Below are 18,991 nucleotides of genomic sequence, written 5' to 3'. Positions count from 1 at the left end.
ACTCAAAAACAGATCTCATTATAACAGTCATAAATGAAGCTCTTTGTTCCTACAAGCCTACAAACCAAACAGTCTCTTTACCCTCTTCCTGTTCCTGCCAATGCTGCGTCTATTACGTCTTCAGAAGGACAAGCTCATATTTCACTTTTTTTTTTTATTTGTAGTAACCCCTATAATGTTTCATAAATGCATCTGTTTTCAACTAAAAAAAAAAAAAAAAAGGGGGGGGGGGGGGGGAGTCAGGTGAGGGAGGAAGGAGGGGAGAAAAGAGGGAGAGAGGCCGGTAGAAACAACCAATTACTCCCAAGCATGAATGTTTGAGAGAGGAGGTGTAGCTTGCAACTACTCTCAGATTTAATTAAAATTTATTGAAAAAAAAAAGAAAAGAAAAATCAAGCGGGCAAGAAGAAACGGCCAGGAAGTCAAGTCAACAACAGGGCTTTGTGGATCTGGACTGGCTAGTGTTGATGTAGGGAGGGGCAGAGGTTGACAAGGGCTAAAGGGGGCCATGGGGTGAAAGAGAAACAGTTGATATGGGGCTGTAAGCATAGAGGCCCTAGGAGCCAGGCGGCGTGAACAGTGGGAAATAAGACTCGATAATCAATGCTTTCTCTTCTCGCCTCTCAACTCAACAAATATCGAAGAGGCTCCCCTTTCCTGCTGACTGAACAACCGTCACCCAATCTCTAGGACAGGTGATAATGGAGGGGGGGGGGAAAGTCTGAAAGACAGAAAAAATAATGAGAAAAAGCTTTTTCACACCACCATCTTTGAGTGGTGGGGAAGCTGGGTCACTGCGCCCAATCAATTACTAGCGTTGCCATTTTCCACTAGGTGTGGCTTGGAGAGTTATCTCTAAGTTTGTGCTCTTGTGCACATCACGTCGACCAGTTTACCATTTTAGAGAACTGGCTTTACTGGGAAAACAGATGACTCATACAGTTTGAGGTTGAACTGTGTGACGAGCGTCACCGCTTTCTCTCCTGCGCTCTAATGTGTTTCGTATGTTGCTGATGCAGTGGGTACGCTTATCCCTAAGATTGGAGAGATAAGGCTTTAGCCTTCGTCCCACAGTCAGCCACCTGCTCTGATAAGGGCCGAGCATGATGCAAGGCGGGACGGAACATAACACTGCTGATAGCATCTCTGCGGCAAATCTCCGGGACACAGGAATATGCGTGGAAGACACTGGAAGACGACATGGTAAAGAACATGAAATATCCACAGGGCAAGAGAGAGAGAGAGAGTAATCGAAGATCCCAAAGTCTGGATTGGATAGAGCAGGACACACAAATAGTACAGTACGTACTGGTTTCTCTCCGCTCTCCCTTGATACTGCTCATTCTCACGCCGAGACGTACACAAAAATGCGCACTTGCATACCAGCCCCCAACCTGCATCCACCATCTGGCCTTCCCAAGGCTCAGATGTCTCTGGGGTAAGGTGAGCTGTGAGGGGGACTCTATGTGCGTATGTGTTATGTGTGTGTGTGTGAGTGTGTGTATGTGAGAGAGCGAAACAGAGCCAATGATCATATTATCCAAGAAAAAATACGCACTGCACAGAAGACTGCAATATGTGCAGAGACTGTCACATTGCCTTAATGCAAGCCCGATACTTTCACAGAAAAGGCAGTGCAACACATTTACAGCACTGCAGGTACATGAGCTTCAGGCAGGGGTTTGCACTGAGGGTCGTCATAGCCGACTAGGCCGCATAAGCGCACCTTAACACCACGTAGTCTTTTCACTGTGGGCAAAATAAAGCCTCCATTATGGGATGAAGCCATGTCTGCTGCCCCTGCCAACCATAATGGCTTTAGCTCTATACTGACGACACAGGCACCCCAACGTACAATACACACAAGGCGGTACAAAACGAGTGGAAAATTGAATTCTACTTCAGGTGGTCCCAGGTCAGCAGTAGTGCCCATGGCCAAAATACACTTGTACACTCATGTGAGCAAACACATACCCACAATCTTTCAAGTCTTTTCAGTCCGACCACCTCAACCCATGGGCCTGTTTTGCACTTATATTTTCATTCTTCTCTTTTCTAACCGTTTGAAATGAGAGAGCGAGGAAAGGAGCAATCTTGCATTCACATCCATTAGAGACTCAACAGGACTCTTTTCACAGGCTGTCTCCTCTGCACAGCTGGTGAGCGCACGCACACACAACTTACATCAATGAGCAGTAGAAAAATTCCTCAATAGTACGCTAGCATTGAAGAGCCAGTCTATATCACTACCACCTTAGTTTTCACTACTAGACTTAAGTCCGTGAAACAGTAGTCAGGCCAACAAGAACCTGCATTAGATGATTTTTATTTTTTATTTTTTGGCTTTACTCTGATACTGGTAGATATATTAGATAAAAAGAGACATTTCTAACACAGCCCCCGTGCTTTTCTAGTTTAAAAATGTAAAACAATGACCAACAAGAGCCCAGAGATGGTCTCCATCTGTCCAGTCAGGTGCATGAAGGGTTTAAGTTGATCTCCGAGTGAAGCAGAGAGCTGTCAATCATTTACTGTGCATCCTACTCAAACTGACATCCGTCTCATGCAAATGCCTCTTGAGCCTTGCCAAACATGCAGTAAGATGGTGGTCTGGCAAAGAAATAAGCTTTGCAGGGCTACTACTATATTCAAAGACAGTCTTAACACGACTCCGATAAGCTTTGCTGCTCTGATTAGAACTCACCAAGAGAATAATAATAATGTGATGTTTTATGAATCCTGGGAGGCAAAGTCTGACGCCTAACCACAGTGAGGTCAGAGCAGGGGGTCAAGCTAGGAGACAATGACCCTGGAGATGATCAGTGTCTTGCTCGAGGACACTTCAGTAGGGCAGATGCTTTCTGACACAAGGGCTGGAACTTTGCCCCTCAATGCTCTAACCTTTCTCATCAATATGCCACTCTAATGGTCTTGATATTTGTATATCAACAGCGTGGAGTTTTGACTCCATGATTATCAACTGATACGTTAAACTATCATATTATTATTGTTTATTATGGAAGTTACAATAACCTCCATTCCATCCACTTCTCACCTCTAAGGATGAGGCATTATCACAGTATAGTACAGGTACTTAACACAGCATCCTTGGGGACTGGTTAGAGCGCATTACTAATGTTCCCTTATGATACTCATACTGAATGCTGGTGCTGTTTTACCCTAGTCTAAGCATGGCACAGGCGTCTGATTACTGAGACAGCCCAGTGTTCGTTCACTTCCACAGCCTTGTTCAATTGCAGGATACTCATTTGTAAAACATGCATACTGTATCTTTTCTCAAACTCACTGACCTCCCTCCTTCTGTCTCTCTCATCTTTTTATCCCCTCTCCATCCCTGTCTATTTTTCAACCACCGTTTCATCCCCTTTCCCTTCGCTCCTCTTTCCTCCACCACCCAGTTCCAGGCCGTTAAATGAGCGGGCTTATCTAAGCCTAATTGGTTTAAGGGCAAACAGAAATAAGCAATGGCTCTGTAAGTAGGGGAGAATTACTGCTGCTGTTGGCAAGAACCATCCACATGCCATGGTGAGAGAGCGAGAGCGGGAGTAGGAGAGAAGGCAGACAAGAGGGGAACGGGGAGATTAGTGAAGAGAATTATGGAAGACAGAGTGAGGTAGAGAAATGAGGAGGGGGGGGGGAAAGGGAGGTGTAGAGGAAGGCAGACAGAGAGAGGGTGAAGGTGATGATGATGATGATGATGATAAGGAGAAATGGGGAGAGAAGACAAATGAGGGAAAAGGGGAGAACTGCACATGCTTCTTTTTTCTAATGGCATGCAAATCCATGTCTTCACTCTCCCCTCTGTTAGCCTTTTCGCTTTAGGTCTGACTGGCCCTTCAATAACTTGTGGGTGAATGCATTTCTGTTTGCAGATATCATGTCTCCTTGTGTATGAGATCGTGCTCGCTTGCCGTGTGTGTCTGTGCGCTGGGTAGCTGCGCCTAGAGTTTAAATCCAGCAAACTCAAAGTTGTTTAATCAACTTTACACTCAATTAAACCGCTTTGGCCCTCATTCAGATGCACAAACACACACCTTTACACATGCACCAGCGCGTACTCAAGCTTCAACCCTCCCGTCTCGTTTTTTCTGTAATGATCAGCTGTCTCCCATCTATCCATCCACACCTTGAGTAATTCCTCCTTATGATTTTTCATCACACAGTTCATCAGTTCATCAATGACGTGAGCGGTGTTTACTGTGAGTGTATGCATTTATAGGGAGATCAAATAAATCATTTGATTCATCGCAAATACATGTCCATATGGTCGGAGCTGCTCTTTACTCTACAGACACACACACACACACACACACATGCACACACAGATCTCTGACACAGATGATTTGGACTCGTAATCAGATCAAGGATGACAGGAAAGGCCGGGATAATGTGGTCAATGGCTCCCCTCTCTCTCTCACACACGCCCCAAACAGACACAAACATCAAAAAAATAAAAAGAGCAACAGATTGGAGTTCAGATCAGTGAAGATTTTAACCTGCCCATGGGACATCCTCCTTTCAATTAGCGACCAAAACAAGGAAATCACTTTCATCCTTGTTACCGAGGTAACTCAGGGGCCATCTCCCTGCCCATCTGCTTCTTTCTCATCCCATCTTTCAGATGAGAAATCCCACACCTCTTTCCTTGCAGAGAAAAAAAAAAAATCACTCCTCCACTCATCTATCTGAATTGACATTTCTGCTGTCATTTCACACGGGGTAAACATTTGAACCTCAAAATATCCATCCTCGCAGAGGTAGCAATTTGGGCCTGGGCTTGGTATTGCATGGCTGTGTTGAAATCTGATGAGCACAAACATGAAAGCCACTGCCGAATTACAGAGCACAGTCTGAGCAGGGAACGGTCCAGGAGCAGAGTTGTAAATGATTAAAGAGCAAAGCTGCGTGTGAGAAAACTAATTTTATTTGTGTTTCTAGTTTACTTATTCATGCTTTTTGGACCGTGGATACAGAGATCCATGGGAAACTTGTGTTTTCCTGTCTATGTTGAATAGGAGAGGATGAGCTACTGGACAATAAAATGAGAGCAGACATTATATATCCACGATGCTGCTGGGATATCCATCCAGCAGGCAATGTCTGAGGGTACAGCACAGTGTTCGGTCCCCAGAGTCCCACAGCGGAAATGAAAAACATGTTTAACTGGGAAGATATTAGCTACCCGTGGTACTACCGCTTGTCCAGAAGAGTGTGTGTGTGAGAAAGAACAGAGGAAATAGGAGGAGATACAGAAAGACAAAGCCAGCGAGAAGGGAATGGAGATAGATGAGGAGAAAAAAAAAATACAGGGAGTCTGGGGTCTGGGAAAAGAGAAGACACAGCTACTTATTTGTTTTTTTAACATTGTGGTTGATTTCCAAAAGTTAAAAAAAAGAGAGACAAATTAAGTGTAAAAGCAAACTCACAGGGAAACATCCAATCAGTGCAATCCACAATCTAAGAGAGTTTGTCTCAGCAATTGAAAATGCCACAGAATGATGCTCAGGGGCTTGTAGTAATAGTATTTTATACGTACAATTTAATGAAAAACGTGACGGGAATCCTTGGAGGTTTGATAGGCACTTACAATGTAGCCTTTCGTTTCCCACGGAGAAACTAATTTCTCAGGGGATAATGAGAATCTAAAATAACACCATTTATAGAGGAGAGTCCTCATATGCTGCACTCCGCTCCTATAGGACGAGGACTTAAGAGTGAGAAAAACAGCATTTGCACACAGAAAAACCACTACTGTATGCTATAAGACACATTTTAATAAAACAGAGTTTCGTTCTTCACATGGACGAGTGACAGCAGTGACAACCAGCGGAGCCGCTCCGAAATAAACCACAGCAATCTGCTGCGATCCACGTGTATGACATCCCTGTATCCCTATGCCAAAGGCGCTGCGCTGCCTAAGAGAACCCGTTGCAAGCATCCCCAGACACAGCGCGTCTTGGGGAGGGGAAAACAAAAACAAAAACATTTCCACATTTACAACAAGTATAATTCCAATTTCTTATTTACCTTCCATCGCAGACGATGTGACGACCAGGACGCATAAAAGCGCAAACAAATCCACTGTCATGGCAGAAGGGTAGTGTCCACAGCCTGTCCCCAAATAACCAAGACGCACGGCGCGCGTCAAAAAGAATCCCTCAGTTGACAGAGCGGTACTCCAGCAGATAGCCTGTGTTGTGAGTCACATTTCAAGCCGTAGTAAACAATGTGTGACAATCAGCACAGGGGAAGAACGGAGTGTAAGGGGCTGAGGGGTGCGAGGAGCAAGGGGGAGGAGGAGGAGGAGGAGGAGGTGGAGGAGAAGGTGGTGGTGAGAGTGCGTGCGTGTGTGTGTGGGGTTGGGGGGGGGTGGGGGGTGGTGGCGGGGTCCGACATTGCTTTCTCACAGCCCCCATTAGAGAGCACGGGCCAATCACTGACTGGGAGCAGAAACTCACTAACCAATCACCAGACCGCAGCTCCGCCCACCTCGCATTGTCAAAACACAAAACTTTTCCTTGACCTATTTGAAGCGGCGTCCGCTTCACTGAAGGGGAATAGCGCCGCCAGTCGGGTGACTACAGCCACTGCAACCAAGCAAGGACAGATAAAATCCAAGCCGACTCCCCATGGGAGACGATTTTAAACGGGCGCATACTTGCTCAGTTCTCTGTCAGACTGAGGTTCAAGATAATGTTGCTGTTGAACAGTTTAAGCTCTGGCTTGCTCAGTTTCCCTTAAAAGCTGAAAGTGTATGCCACAATGGATAGCATTCTGAATATTATACTGTATTTTAAAAAAACAAAAAACAAAAGGATGTCTTGCATAATTAAGACTCACAAAAGCCAGTTGAGTTAGGTATTTTACTCTCTTTTTCATTCCAACAACAGCCTGACAGTTTGTTTGCCAACTCCCTCACCCCAGCCCTGCCATAGAAGTTGCTAAACATTCTTTTTCTTTTCCATGGTCTGTCACTTTCACTCTCCTATTATGCTCGCACAAGTGCAAACCCTATTTGGAATGAGAATATTCTTTAATAGCTTTAGAAAATTCCAACGGCACCTCCTAATGATATTAAACAGGCATTGCACATCAGCTCCCTCCCCTTGCCCCCTTCACCCCTTTTGTGTGAGCGTGTGCTGCAACAGATGGTACACACAATGGGCTTTTCCCCGCAGGGACACACAGGACCGAGGTCTGCCTCGACAGAGGAAGGGGGCGACTGCCGCCCTGTAGCCCAGAACCATACACCTGTCTTAGGCTAGATATGCCCCCCCCAGGTCCCTGGAGCTTAAGAATTGGGATGGAGTTGTTAATCTACAGCCTGAGTAAGCCCGGTTATACCCGGGGCCACTGGATGGCCTAATACTTTAGTGCTGTCCCTTCACAGCATACTGGCCCAGATACTTTTTACCTGCTTTACTTTTTCTAGACTTGAAATGAATGGGTTGAGCGGTATGGTTTTGAAAATATTGTGAAGCGTATAAAAATGAATGCCTAAAATGTGTGTACAATTATGTGTGAATCTGAAAGAGGCCATTCAGTACATGGAGCTTTTTCTTTTCTCCCAACAAGTCTGAACTGTTTTTCACTGCCTCTATCTTTTGTGCCCCTTTGCGATTCAACTCCTAACCTTTACAATGACAAAAAAAAAAAAATCAAACGCATTTTAAATGAAAAGTGACTCACACTTAATAAATGGTTGTTCCAACGGTAGCAAAGGCTGGCAGATGAACTGGGGCAGACACAGTGCTTCAGGAGCATCAGGCAGCGGTTGCTAACTTGGGAAAGCAGTTGATGAGAGCATTTGTCATTTTTAATGGTGTGGTGAGGAGTGGCGCTATAGTGTGACATGGCACAGCACAGCATGGCCCCTGGTGTTGGCTGCTGTGTAGGCCTATGAGAGCCACCTGGCCTTATTTTCCACCAGGCCAGTCATCATCACCTATGACTCCACAGGTCATCTCCAAATACAGGAGCAGCACAGAGCAATCTGTCCCTGTTTGCTGTCCACACCCTGGGGGTTGGGGGGGGGGGTGGCGAGGAAGGAAGGAAGAGTATGAGGGAAGGTGGGAACAATAGTGCTGCTGCTGTAGCACATCCTCCCTCACAATGCACACGCAGACAAACGCTCGCATACAATAACACAAATGTGCGTGCAGTCGCTCACCCACACAGCACTCTGATAATGATCCACACAAAGCCACACAAGCACTTGCCTACTTCAGCTCAAGAGCCTCAGCCCAATACCAATACTGCGCCCAAACACATTGTTGAGAGCCTCTCATTCTTTCCGTGGCCTGATTTTTTCTGTGTGGTTAAGCCTGCAAGTGCAGCATCCCAGCTCCATTTTGTTTTCCTCATTCCTCCACTTCCCTCTTCAGTACCAGATTCAATACGAAATGAAAAAGGCAAGCCTCTCTGGGTTTGGGGGTATTCTCTGACTTGTGTTTGATTAAATGTTTTTCCATTCTGTGCATGCTGTGAGCTGACCCCAAAGTTATTGCGCTTTTGACCTGTAAACATCCAACCAGTGTCTATCTCTCCATGGCCAGTGTGCCATGACCTTTACATTTCTCTTCTCTGTCTTCTGTTTCCTGATTCCCATTTGGCTGCTGAAAAAAAAAAAAAAAAAAAACTGACACACGATTGTTTTCTGTTTTTCAACAGACAGGAAATACAAAAAGATGTGTGGTTTGTTCTGTGCACTGACAACAACACTGAGAACAGAGAGTATCTGTCATACGCAAGACCTTTTAGGATGAAAAGGCAAAGTGCATTTTGTGGAGAGAGCAATGTTTACTCAGATGTACATTCATTATTTCGAGATGTGATCCAGGAGTGCATAAGAGGGGCACAGTTGTTTATAAGAAGATATACACACCAAAAAGAACTGATTATAATGGTATAGAATGAGAAAGGCAAAAAGAGAGAGAGATGTATCCCAGAGACCATGCAAGCTGGAAAGGTTTGTCTGGTGATGAATATGAATGCATGAAAATGAAATGCCTAAGTCAATATGGAGACAGTGCAGGGACCCAGGTGACAGAGGAGTGCAGTGCTACACCTACCCTGGGGGGATAGACTGGTTATTAGGCTGGGCTTTAGCTTCATCCATCTTCAGGAGTGTGGGCGCTGGCCACTGACAATATGAGTACAGAGCCAAGGCTGAATACAGATATGCTGTGGACCAGTGTTCCCCAAATAGAGGGTCAGGACTCACTAGTGAGTCCCAGCCACAATCGTACTTTCTGGGTCAAGGCTCAAGAGAGGTGATGGAAAATAGGTTCATTGTGGGGAATGCATTAGGTTGGTTAAGTTTGCCTTGTAATACATTTTTAAAGGGTGTAGGCTTGCACAAAGTTATACTGCAGAGTGTAACTCCAAAGGCAGTCTTCTTGAGTGGACTAAAAATGTAGATACGGCCGTGAAGAATTCCCACTGTCTGCTAGACAGTCACATTCAACCAGACGTGTATAAGAAGTTCGAAAGTCAGTGTTATGGTTGCAATAAAAACTCAAATAAGAAATAAGATGTTTTAGTGAGATTCGGGAGTAGAGCGACTCTCTGACAGTAGGTCAGACAGGGAGACGGGGCAGGAGCTAAATACAGCGCTCTCATTAATCTGCCAATGATGCCAAGACTGATGGTACCTGTCCCCTGCTATCAGCCCACAGACACTTCAGAGACATTCATTCCACTTCTCCGACACAGAGCGACACACACAGACAGGCACATCTGTAGAAAAAGCGGAAACATCCACACACCAGCCTAAGCAAACAGACGGAAAATACCTTTGCACACACACACACAAATAGATTTAATAAATGTTTATGGTTTTGTGTAGGAAAAGTGTGAGAGAGAAAAGAGGGATCACACTCCATTTCTCCTTGCTAAGATGCACTGAGAGCATTATTTGTTTTAAGTATTGCAGTTTGATTAATAAGTTGTTAGCTCACATTCATTCTATTCAAGATTCAAGCTCTTTAGTTACCATTAATCACAACAGCACAATGAGGAGATTCTGCTCAGTATTGAATGAGTAAGGGCATCATTATAGCTTGCTCTTCTTCAAGTGCGTGTGTGTGTGTGTGTGTGTAGGAAACACAGCGGTTGACTGTGTGAGTTCACGTGCGAGCGGGCTACGTTCCTTACTTGTATTTAGTCCTTTGCGTGTGTCTATGCATATGCTCACGCTCAAATATGCATGAGTGGTGTGGCTGACACGAACACAGAATGATGGATAATAGATTGGTGCATCCCCCCCCTCCTCACTCACTCCATGCTCTGTCAGCTGCCATAGGGTTTTCTGTTGCAGACAATGTTTTAGCAGCGAGCACACAATCCATCTCTCAAAAGGTGCTACCAGTCCAAAAACAATGTGGAAAGCACACGAAATTCAGCACTATCCAAAATCATGCACAAACCCCTATAACAATTCACTGATTAATTATGTTTCTTGATGGCCATGGTGATTAGGATGCATTCATTTTCTTGTGATTAGGGATCTCTAATCACAGATGAGGTTAATGGGGTTCTCATTCATGCACCTATTCACTTGCAGCATTTAAGAAAGTTTTCTATTAACCGTGTGGCCTCAGCCCCCTCTCGTGTAATACACATTTCAATTTATGCACCAACCTTTCCCTCCTCCTTTAGAAGAGGCGCCTTGACAACAACAACATTTGACACATGGTAAATTGTTTTCTTGTATCCCCGAACATGTTATCATGGGCTAGTTGGCTGGAGAGGTTCTTAAAGTAGTTTTCTGGCTACAATAGCAAAATTCAGGAGGTGGACTTGTTAATGAGGAAAAACAAAACTAGGCTGACAGCTCATCACTTTATGTCAGCTCCCAGTGACAGCCTATCCCACTCGTTCCCCGTCTAGTTGTTTGTTTCTCGGGGACACCATCAAAATGCATCCCTCCGTCTCCTCCGACCTGTCTTTTTCTCCCTTCTCTGGCCTGTGACAGATAGTTCAGTACAATCTATCAACCTTAGTCTGCCTCAGTCAGGGACAGTGCTTTGTAGAGCCACGTATGGACACAACGCACACACAACAGCCCACATCCCTGAGTCCGTCACGCTAAATGGGATAAACATCTGGTGGTGGAGAGAGAGAGAAACAGAGGTCAAATCAATCTGCCCTCTGTCTGCCATACACTGATCCCCTGTCATAGGCTGGCCTCTGCAAAACCCAGCAAATGAAACTCCTGTGCTGCATTTGAATACAATGAGTGCAACACTTTAGTGAGACACAGTGGATGAGAGTTTCTATTTGACAGTGGTAGACTGAAATGTTTATTCAGATGATTACATTTACTTCCATTAAACATATAAACATACTACTTACTACAATGCATTTTTATGACATCAAATTTAATTAATTTAACAATAACCTAAAATATGACTGGCACAGATTTAAACAACTGTGGTTATTATTGAAGGAACAACATGTATGAAAGTTGTTTTTCGTTGTTGCAAATGGTTTACACTGTAGTCCAAGGTCAAATGATACCTAAAGGGTACGTCATTAGTACATCTAAATTTAATAATACATACAATGTATTTTTACTCGCTTTCACTCACTCACACGATTTTGTTTGTGGCGTTCACAACAATTAAAAATTAATTTGAAAAAAAACTGAACAACAACAAAGCTTCCCAGAAACAATCCACAAACATCCAGATGAAGAGTTTTCATTGAACAACATTAACCAAAGAAATAGCTGAACGAAAAGTGTGTTTGACAGCTATTTGCTTGAACCAACGCTTTAAATGCTCATATTATTGACTGGTAGTTGAATGCTGAATATGGCATAATTATTATGACTGCTGAAGGAAAAAACACAGGGACACAGATAGAGATTGTTGTGAAGTTGGATCCCCATTACTCAAAGCCTGAGTGTGCCTATCACTATAAGTCTAATGAATTGCATTATCTGAGACTGATTCAATGTAATTAAAGTTCTGTTTGTTTTGCTTCGCGATTTCGGAGAGTTTTTTTTTTTTCTTTTCTTATTACTTGCTCTGCCAGTTGAGTGTTGTCGTTTGTGATTGCATTTTGTTTATTCGAATTCACTGTTCTGATTTTGTTTTTCCATATTTAGTTTTCTAATTTGTGATTTTATTCTGCAACACAAGGTCACTAATTTCCAATTAAAAAGATGTACCGTAGTATCTAGCCGTCGATACACTTGCTCTGCATACAACACATTCACAAACACACACACACACACACACACACACACACACACACACATGGCCTCAGTGGCACAGGATGTGATGGTGGCTGTGACAGCAGAAAAGAACAAAAGGACTCAAACAAAGATGCACAAGCCGTCAATAAATGCCATGCTAGCGGTGCTCAAAGCTTTTCGCCTGGAGGACTGAAAGTGCAAAATGATACTTGGCCGAGAGACAACAATGCACTTGGACATTTATTATTTAGATAATGACCTCATTTAACACATACACACATCTACACAACAGTTATCCAGTCATGCACACATGCAAACAAACAATAGCCGAGTTAACACGTCGACCTTCTGATATTAACATTGACCTTTGAAAGCAATCTTTTCTCCCAGCATGCATCATCAGATCAATAAACATTGCTGCCAGGTGATGCTCGGAGAATTATCGGCCTGTTGCAGGCTCACACATTCAGACACACACACATAAATGCAACAAAGCCCATGTCAAATCCTAAATGTCAAAAGCTTGTGCTGCACACAGAATGTGTGTTATATTACTAACTACCACTGTAATACACAGTCTCAAAACGCTATCACTCAGCGTTGACTTGTTGACCATTACTAATTGTTAATCAGTGTTTTGTGTTATGTGGTTAGAAGCAATGAGCACAAGTGAGAAAAAACAATTAACAGTTCCAATCCAATCTCTCTCTCTCGCCGCTTCACTCCTTCTCTACGTTTTTCTGCGTCTGCCTTTTCCTCTCATTTTTAGTCTGTACCCCCACCACAATAAATGCAGGTGACTCAGCCATCTCTCTGTTCTTGGTTCAATCTCCTTATCCAATCAGAAGCAGACCCCATTACCACACAGTTTCCTAGTCAATGATTTCTCATTTAGACCACACTCCCCAGATCCTTAGCTCATTGAGGGCTTGATGGATGGCCTGTCGCATATTTTTCTGTGTGCATGTATGTGTGTGTGTGTATGGTGTGTGTGTGTGTGAAGATATGGTTTACCCTCCCCATATGAGGACACGAGACAGGTGGAAGGAACTAGATTTAAAGTCCCCCAGTGCTCCCATTCCTAAAAAGTTAAAATCTTTCACAGTGACAGCGTCTTTATAAAGGGCTTTGTTGCCAGGAAGAGATTGTATAAATAATATCAAGTGGCAGTAACATGCAAACACGGAGTATCTAGCGTGTTCACACTGGAAAAAGGGACCAAATGTATATGTTTGAAAGCTTGATTTTTTGAGTGTGTTGTTGCGATGCAGTGTATTCCACAAAAGAAATGGAAGAGATGCTGAAAATGTAATTAAATGGTGGGTTGCACCTGGGTAACAGAAAAGCATTAAAACATTTCCTTTCTTTTTGTGAGGTTTAATTGGCAGACCTGTCCGCACACACATTTAATGATTCCCTGTATGACACGTATATAGTACATACTCAATTTAGTAATACTCATTTAGTATGTAATATAGTACCAAATTGTGACATAACTAAAGTAAGCACACTAAGCCTTGACATGTTGCAGAACACAGTTTCAAAATCATATACAGTTTTTTCCAGAATTTCTTTGCACACAACAAAATACTGATAATGCTACAATAATCCAGATCTGCTACAATATAACTATTGTTGGTTGGCATAAAGACAGCAAAATGAATATCAGTAATTTAGTGTCACATTCACACTCTGTAGAGACTGCATAAACTCTGATCACACAACCATGCTTTAACCAAAAGAGGAGGTAAGCCTGACACTGATGTTAAATTCACCGTAAATGCCTGGTATGCCAGAGAGACCAGAAGAAACCTAATTAAGCCTTTACTTGGGTCTACTAATTTTCCAGGTTCTTTAATTACATCAACTTTTACATTATTAAATGTCACTGTTTACTTCTGCTTCACTGCTTCCTTCAAAATATCTCGCAATGAAGAATAACCAAGATGTGATATGGTGTTAAGGGCTTAACAAAGAAACTGTCCTCCTTTTGTCCTCCCAGACAGACAAATTGACAAGTTCAGCACGCTGTCCTCTCTCCAGAGCTCCAACAACTCCCAACTGAACTCCAGGACAAACATGACAACTGAGAAGGTCGGGGGTCAGAGGTTATTATGGATTGTTCCAGGTCACAGAAGATGGCTAAAGTCCCGTGGGTTGCTCAAATGTCAGCTGGATTCATGAAGTGTCATCCGGAATCTTTCAAAGCTGCTGGACAAGTGTGTTGACACAGTAACGTTTGTGTTAATTATATATCTGTGTTGTTTTTCTCTTTGTGTGTGCAGCGTGAGGAAATCATGTCTGTTGGTGGAGCACCGCCGCTTCCCAGCAGTGAGTGAACACACATCCTGTGGTGCCAAACAATCCTTGACTTTTACTGCTGTGTTGTGCTAGCCTTGTGGTGATGCCACAGCGCCACCTGGTTATAAATATATGCCACTGCAGCTTGGCCCCCTAAACAGTCAGACTGATGGAGGAAATTATGAAGCTGTTGGTCAAGGAACACACCCAGAAAACGACTAGCACTTATAAAAGCAACATTTTGTCAGCTCACGTTGTTCCCGATAGCCTATTTTCACATGATGTTGTCTCCAATTCCCAGATTGAGTACTACTATATAACATCTTACACCAGAGAATTAGGTAATGTCTAACACTTAGCACTTCTTGCATTGTTTCATACTGGCTCAGACTCAGAGCAGCTGCTTCCCCACTCTGCTATTTAAATGTCAGACTTCCATAAAAGCATCTATAAAAGACTTTTTTCAAAAAATCCTGAATGCAGTTGTATTTATCTGTGTGTTCTGGCCAGCTGCTTGTGTTTATAGATGCTTGGGCTCTAAAGCGATGATGAGATGCTAGACTGAAAAGTTACTTGAAAATGGCAATGGGGAATGATTTTGTAGCACTTGATAGCAATTTACCATCATGGTAAGTGCCAATAGTTATTTCCAGTTAATGCATGTTCTTGGCAAATTTTAGAATTGTGTTGTGGTTGTGTGGTTCTGTGTGAGCGTGTGTTTTGTATAATAGCAGGTGTCTGTTCACTTGTATTTCCGCCAGTCTATCCAGTAATAATTGTTTTCGAAAAGCCGAAAATCCAGTGTTTCATGCAGCCAAGTAATCCCAAATTCAAATTCACTGAATTAGCCTTAGCCTTTGACTCACAACACATCTACTACTGTAATTAGGAAGAGTAGCTTAGTGTGAACTGCAAAGCCTATTGTGAGGCGTCAATCAACTGAAAATAAACAGCTATCCACATCCACTGCGAGCCAACCTCAATCAGAAAAGGTAACATTGACCCCTTGTGGTGACAAGTCAAAACTGAATCCACCCTTGAAGTGCATAATTTTTCTTTCAAATAAGTCTTGGCGTCTTTATAGTTTTAAAAAAACTCAAAACCTTTAGACATGATGCTCTATCGATTTTTCTTAATTTCCTCTCCCCCCAGTCCCTCCAACACCTTTTCAGCCTAGCACATATAACCTCCATGATAACAGTACCCTAGTCACCCACTACATTTAGCTCTTCAACATGCATTGACAGTATAGTACGGATTCTGGTGCCTAAGACATATCTTTAACCTTATTTCAGGATCAGTCTCTGGGCCATCATTAGCAAATATTGTGGAAGGCATAGAGTCAAACACAACTAAACTTGTTTGCCTTATTAAAAACCAAACAAAACCAAAAAAAAAACAAACTCAAAGGGACCCAAAACCAGCATGGACACAAACAATTATCATGTAGACAGTTGCAATCTTGGCAGCACAGACATTACAAGAGAAGTAGTTATCGGACATTCAAATAAAAGTTCAGCCCTTATATTATTCGCTCGGCCTCCTTTAAACATTAAGCTGAAACCAACCAAGTATTGTTTCACAAAGCTTTTATGCTTGTATCAACACAATCAAGCACAACCAGCATCACTGCTGAGCAGACCAAACACACCCTGTCACTTCTACATGATAGCATGAACTTCAACCACCAGAGGTCGACAGACACAATATTTTAGTTTAGAAATATTCAGATCATGTACTAAAGTAAGAGTACTAATACCACATTGTAAAAATACTCTTTGAAAATGTTAGTTATCATGTATGGATAATAAGGGGAGACACTACAGTTTATTAATAAAAAAAGAAAAGAAAATTAAATTAAGACTAATTAATTTTCCCCCCCAGACTTTTCTGTTTAATTGCGTAAATGATGCATTATATCATTAAAATGTGCTAATTTGCATACATTTACAGAGCAGAAATGTGAGTAGTGGATAAAGCTGGGTTCCTTTTGTTGACATAGACACAGAGGGAATTTTGTTTTATCATTTCATAAATTAGAAAATAATTCCAGCAGCGATAAAAAAAAACATTTTTGACACATTCTAAGGAATAAAAGGATATTTAAATCAGGCTATATATGATATATGAACAAACCCCTGTGTAAAAACCTTCATAGATATAAACTGGAAGTTTGGTGTATGTAAGCGCTACTAAAGTGGAGATTTCTCAGATTTTGAAAAAATAAATTACATACATTTTGTGAGACAGCACAGGTGATGAGGGCACATTTTTAACTAGTATTGATGACCATTAAACTTCTGTTGATTACTGACCGTCTGAAAGAAAACATGTTATGGAAGCGCAACAGCCTGAAATCTACAACATTATATCATTACATTATTATCACTCATGCATTAAAAGCCAGATTTTGCTGTTTTAGTTGGTTCAGGCAGAGTTCATTTTAACTAGGTTGGACTTGCCGCTAACAGTTATTTGCATTATGGATTCATTTGCTGATTACTTTCTTGTCCAATTGATTGTTTGGTTTGCAGGAAGTAGAACTTTTTTTTTTTATTAAAGTTCTTGAGATGATTTCAGGAAGAGTAGTAAATCCTGAAGCTGGAACTATGCATGAAAAGTTGCCTCTTAATTTTCAGTCAACAAGTATTCAAAATTCTTAAATTGTCACCAGTGACCAATAGTACCAATAACTAATGTTGTTAAAAAGTACAATATTTCCCAAAATGGCATGAGATTATGCATCAAGTTATGTACCTGAAATCTGTACATAAGTAGCTTACATTCCACTTTACAAGACATTTAATAAATAAGTACAACATATCCCATGACCCTTAGTCATTACCAAAATATCTTATCCTCATGGGGTTTGTAGATACTTTTTGAAGATTTGAAGACATGTTTTTCATTTTGAGCTCATTTTTTCTTTAATGTGTAATGATTGTCTTCCTCCACTGGATGGCAGTGTGTGCATTTGTACCACACAAGGCTGAGGCATCTGTGTATCCATGTGAGCTTTTTGTAGTTTGACCCATCTTATATTCACTCATCTGACAGAGGCAATGATGTGAAGCCCTTGATCTCAAATATAAGTACTGATGTGAAATTATATAACAACTCAGGCAGCTCAATACTAGAGAGAGGGAGAAACAAGAGAGATAGAGAGAGGGGGAGGCTTTAGCTCAATTACAAAGTGGATCAAAGAGAGAGAGAGAGAAAAGGGGAAAAGGTGAGAGAATATGTTTAATAAGCCAAAAGGCAAAAGAGCCCTGTGCACATTTACATCCACGCTGGGAGATTTCGATGGAGAACAGACTGCATGCGAGTGTTTCTCACTGAACATGGATCTATTACACCTGAACATTCTTTGTGAAATCCAAGTTCAAATAGAAAGGATAAGGCAGCTGGGACAATAAGATAACTGTTCCAAATACCGTGTTTATTTTTTATCAAACATTCACTTACTTTAACGTCGCTTTAAAAAAGATTTGGTAGGTTTACCGTTGCACTGCTGCTGAGGACAGAATAAGACAGAAAACCAATTTTCTCCACCTCTCCAGAGATTGGATTTCTTTTAAGTTATTCAGCTCCCCAGCAATTTTCTCTCATACTGAACTGAGAATGTATTCCAAATTTTATGTTCTATGTCATTACCCTCGATTGATTCCATTTCTGATATATTCCAATGGGTTCCATGAAATATTGCACAATCCTAGTGGCATCTTATCCTAAGACATAATGGAGCCTGAAGGTAAAGGCAGTTCAGGGTGTATTGAGCTTTGGAGAGTTTACTGACAAGTGTTTTGCCCTGCTGAGCTGATATTTCCAATATAGAGACCATCTAAGGTTGCGAGGCAGTCGCTCGTAAAAGTGCTGCGAACCAAAGGGCAAACTGGTAGCCAAAAGCCTGAGAATAACTGGTGTGCATTTTGTGCAGTTGTGTGTGCTGTGAGTGAGAGAAAAGGTGAAAAGCTTCAGACGCAATCGATAGCCGAGAATGTGAATGTGTCTGCCCGTATGAGTGCACAGAAGCAGATGCCGAGGGAAGAGGACTGCAGAAAGATGGCTAATAAGTTCAGTGAAATTGAATAATACAACTGTCGTTGTTGGGAGACAAATGCAGCCTATCACTAACTAAAATATATTAAATATAAGATTGATTTCAAAAACAATTTGAGAGCTGGGATTGTTCAATTTATTTGGACACAGATTGAGTTTCTTTGAATCCCCATGCTATGAAATCAAACAGACGCTGGTGTGAACAAGGTCGACCCACAAGGACAGAGGGTGGCACTTTTGGCAGATTTATTGTGACATACTTTAAATATTCATAATCTTGGTTAAATATTGCAGCCCTGACCCAACTGCATGTTGGCTTCTCTCCTCGCATTTTTCGCTCCTATAATTTGTAACCTCATGACAGACATGGAAACATTGCAGCGTCGCAGAGGAACCACAAGGCTTCTT

The 18,991-nt window shown here is 42.2% G+C and overlaps 1 protein-coding gene across 2 annotated transcripts in view; it reads right to left on the bottom strand.

Moving 5' to 3' along the window:
• Positions 1 to 6,350, bottom strand: part of ephb1 (EPH receptor B1) — a 141,685-nt gene extending 135,335 nt beyond the window's left edge. For both annotated transcript variants that reach the window (XM_019262195.2, XM_027285682.1), the window contains exon 1: positions 6,049 to 6,350. In XM_019262195.2, coding sequence (XP_019117740.1) covers positions 6,049 to 6,109 — 61 coding nt within the window. In that variant the 5' untranslated portion in view covers positions 6,110 to 6,350. The remainder of the gene's footprint in view (positions 1 to 6,048) is intronic.
• Between the last annotated feature and the right edge of the window lie 12,641 nt (positions 6,351 to 18,991).

This window comes from Larimichthys crocea, chromosome XII (genome assembly GCF_000972845.2).
Source record: "Larimichthys crocea isolate SSNF chromosome XII, L_crocea_2.0, whole genome shotgun sequence".
Taxonomy (NCBI): domain Eukaryota; kingdom Metazoa; phylum Chordata; class Actinopteri; family Sciaenidae; genus Larimichthys; species Larimichthys crocea.
Note: the sequence above shows the minus strand (reverse complement) of the source record. Positions and strands in the feature narration are given on the sequence as shown.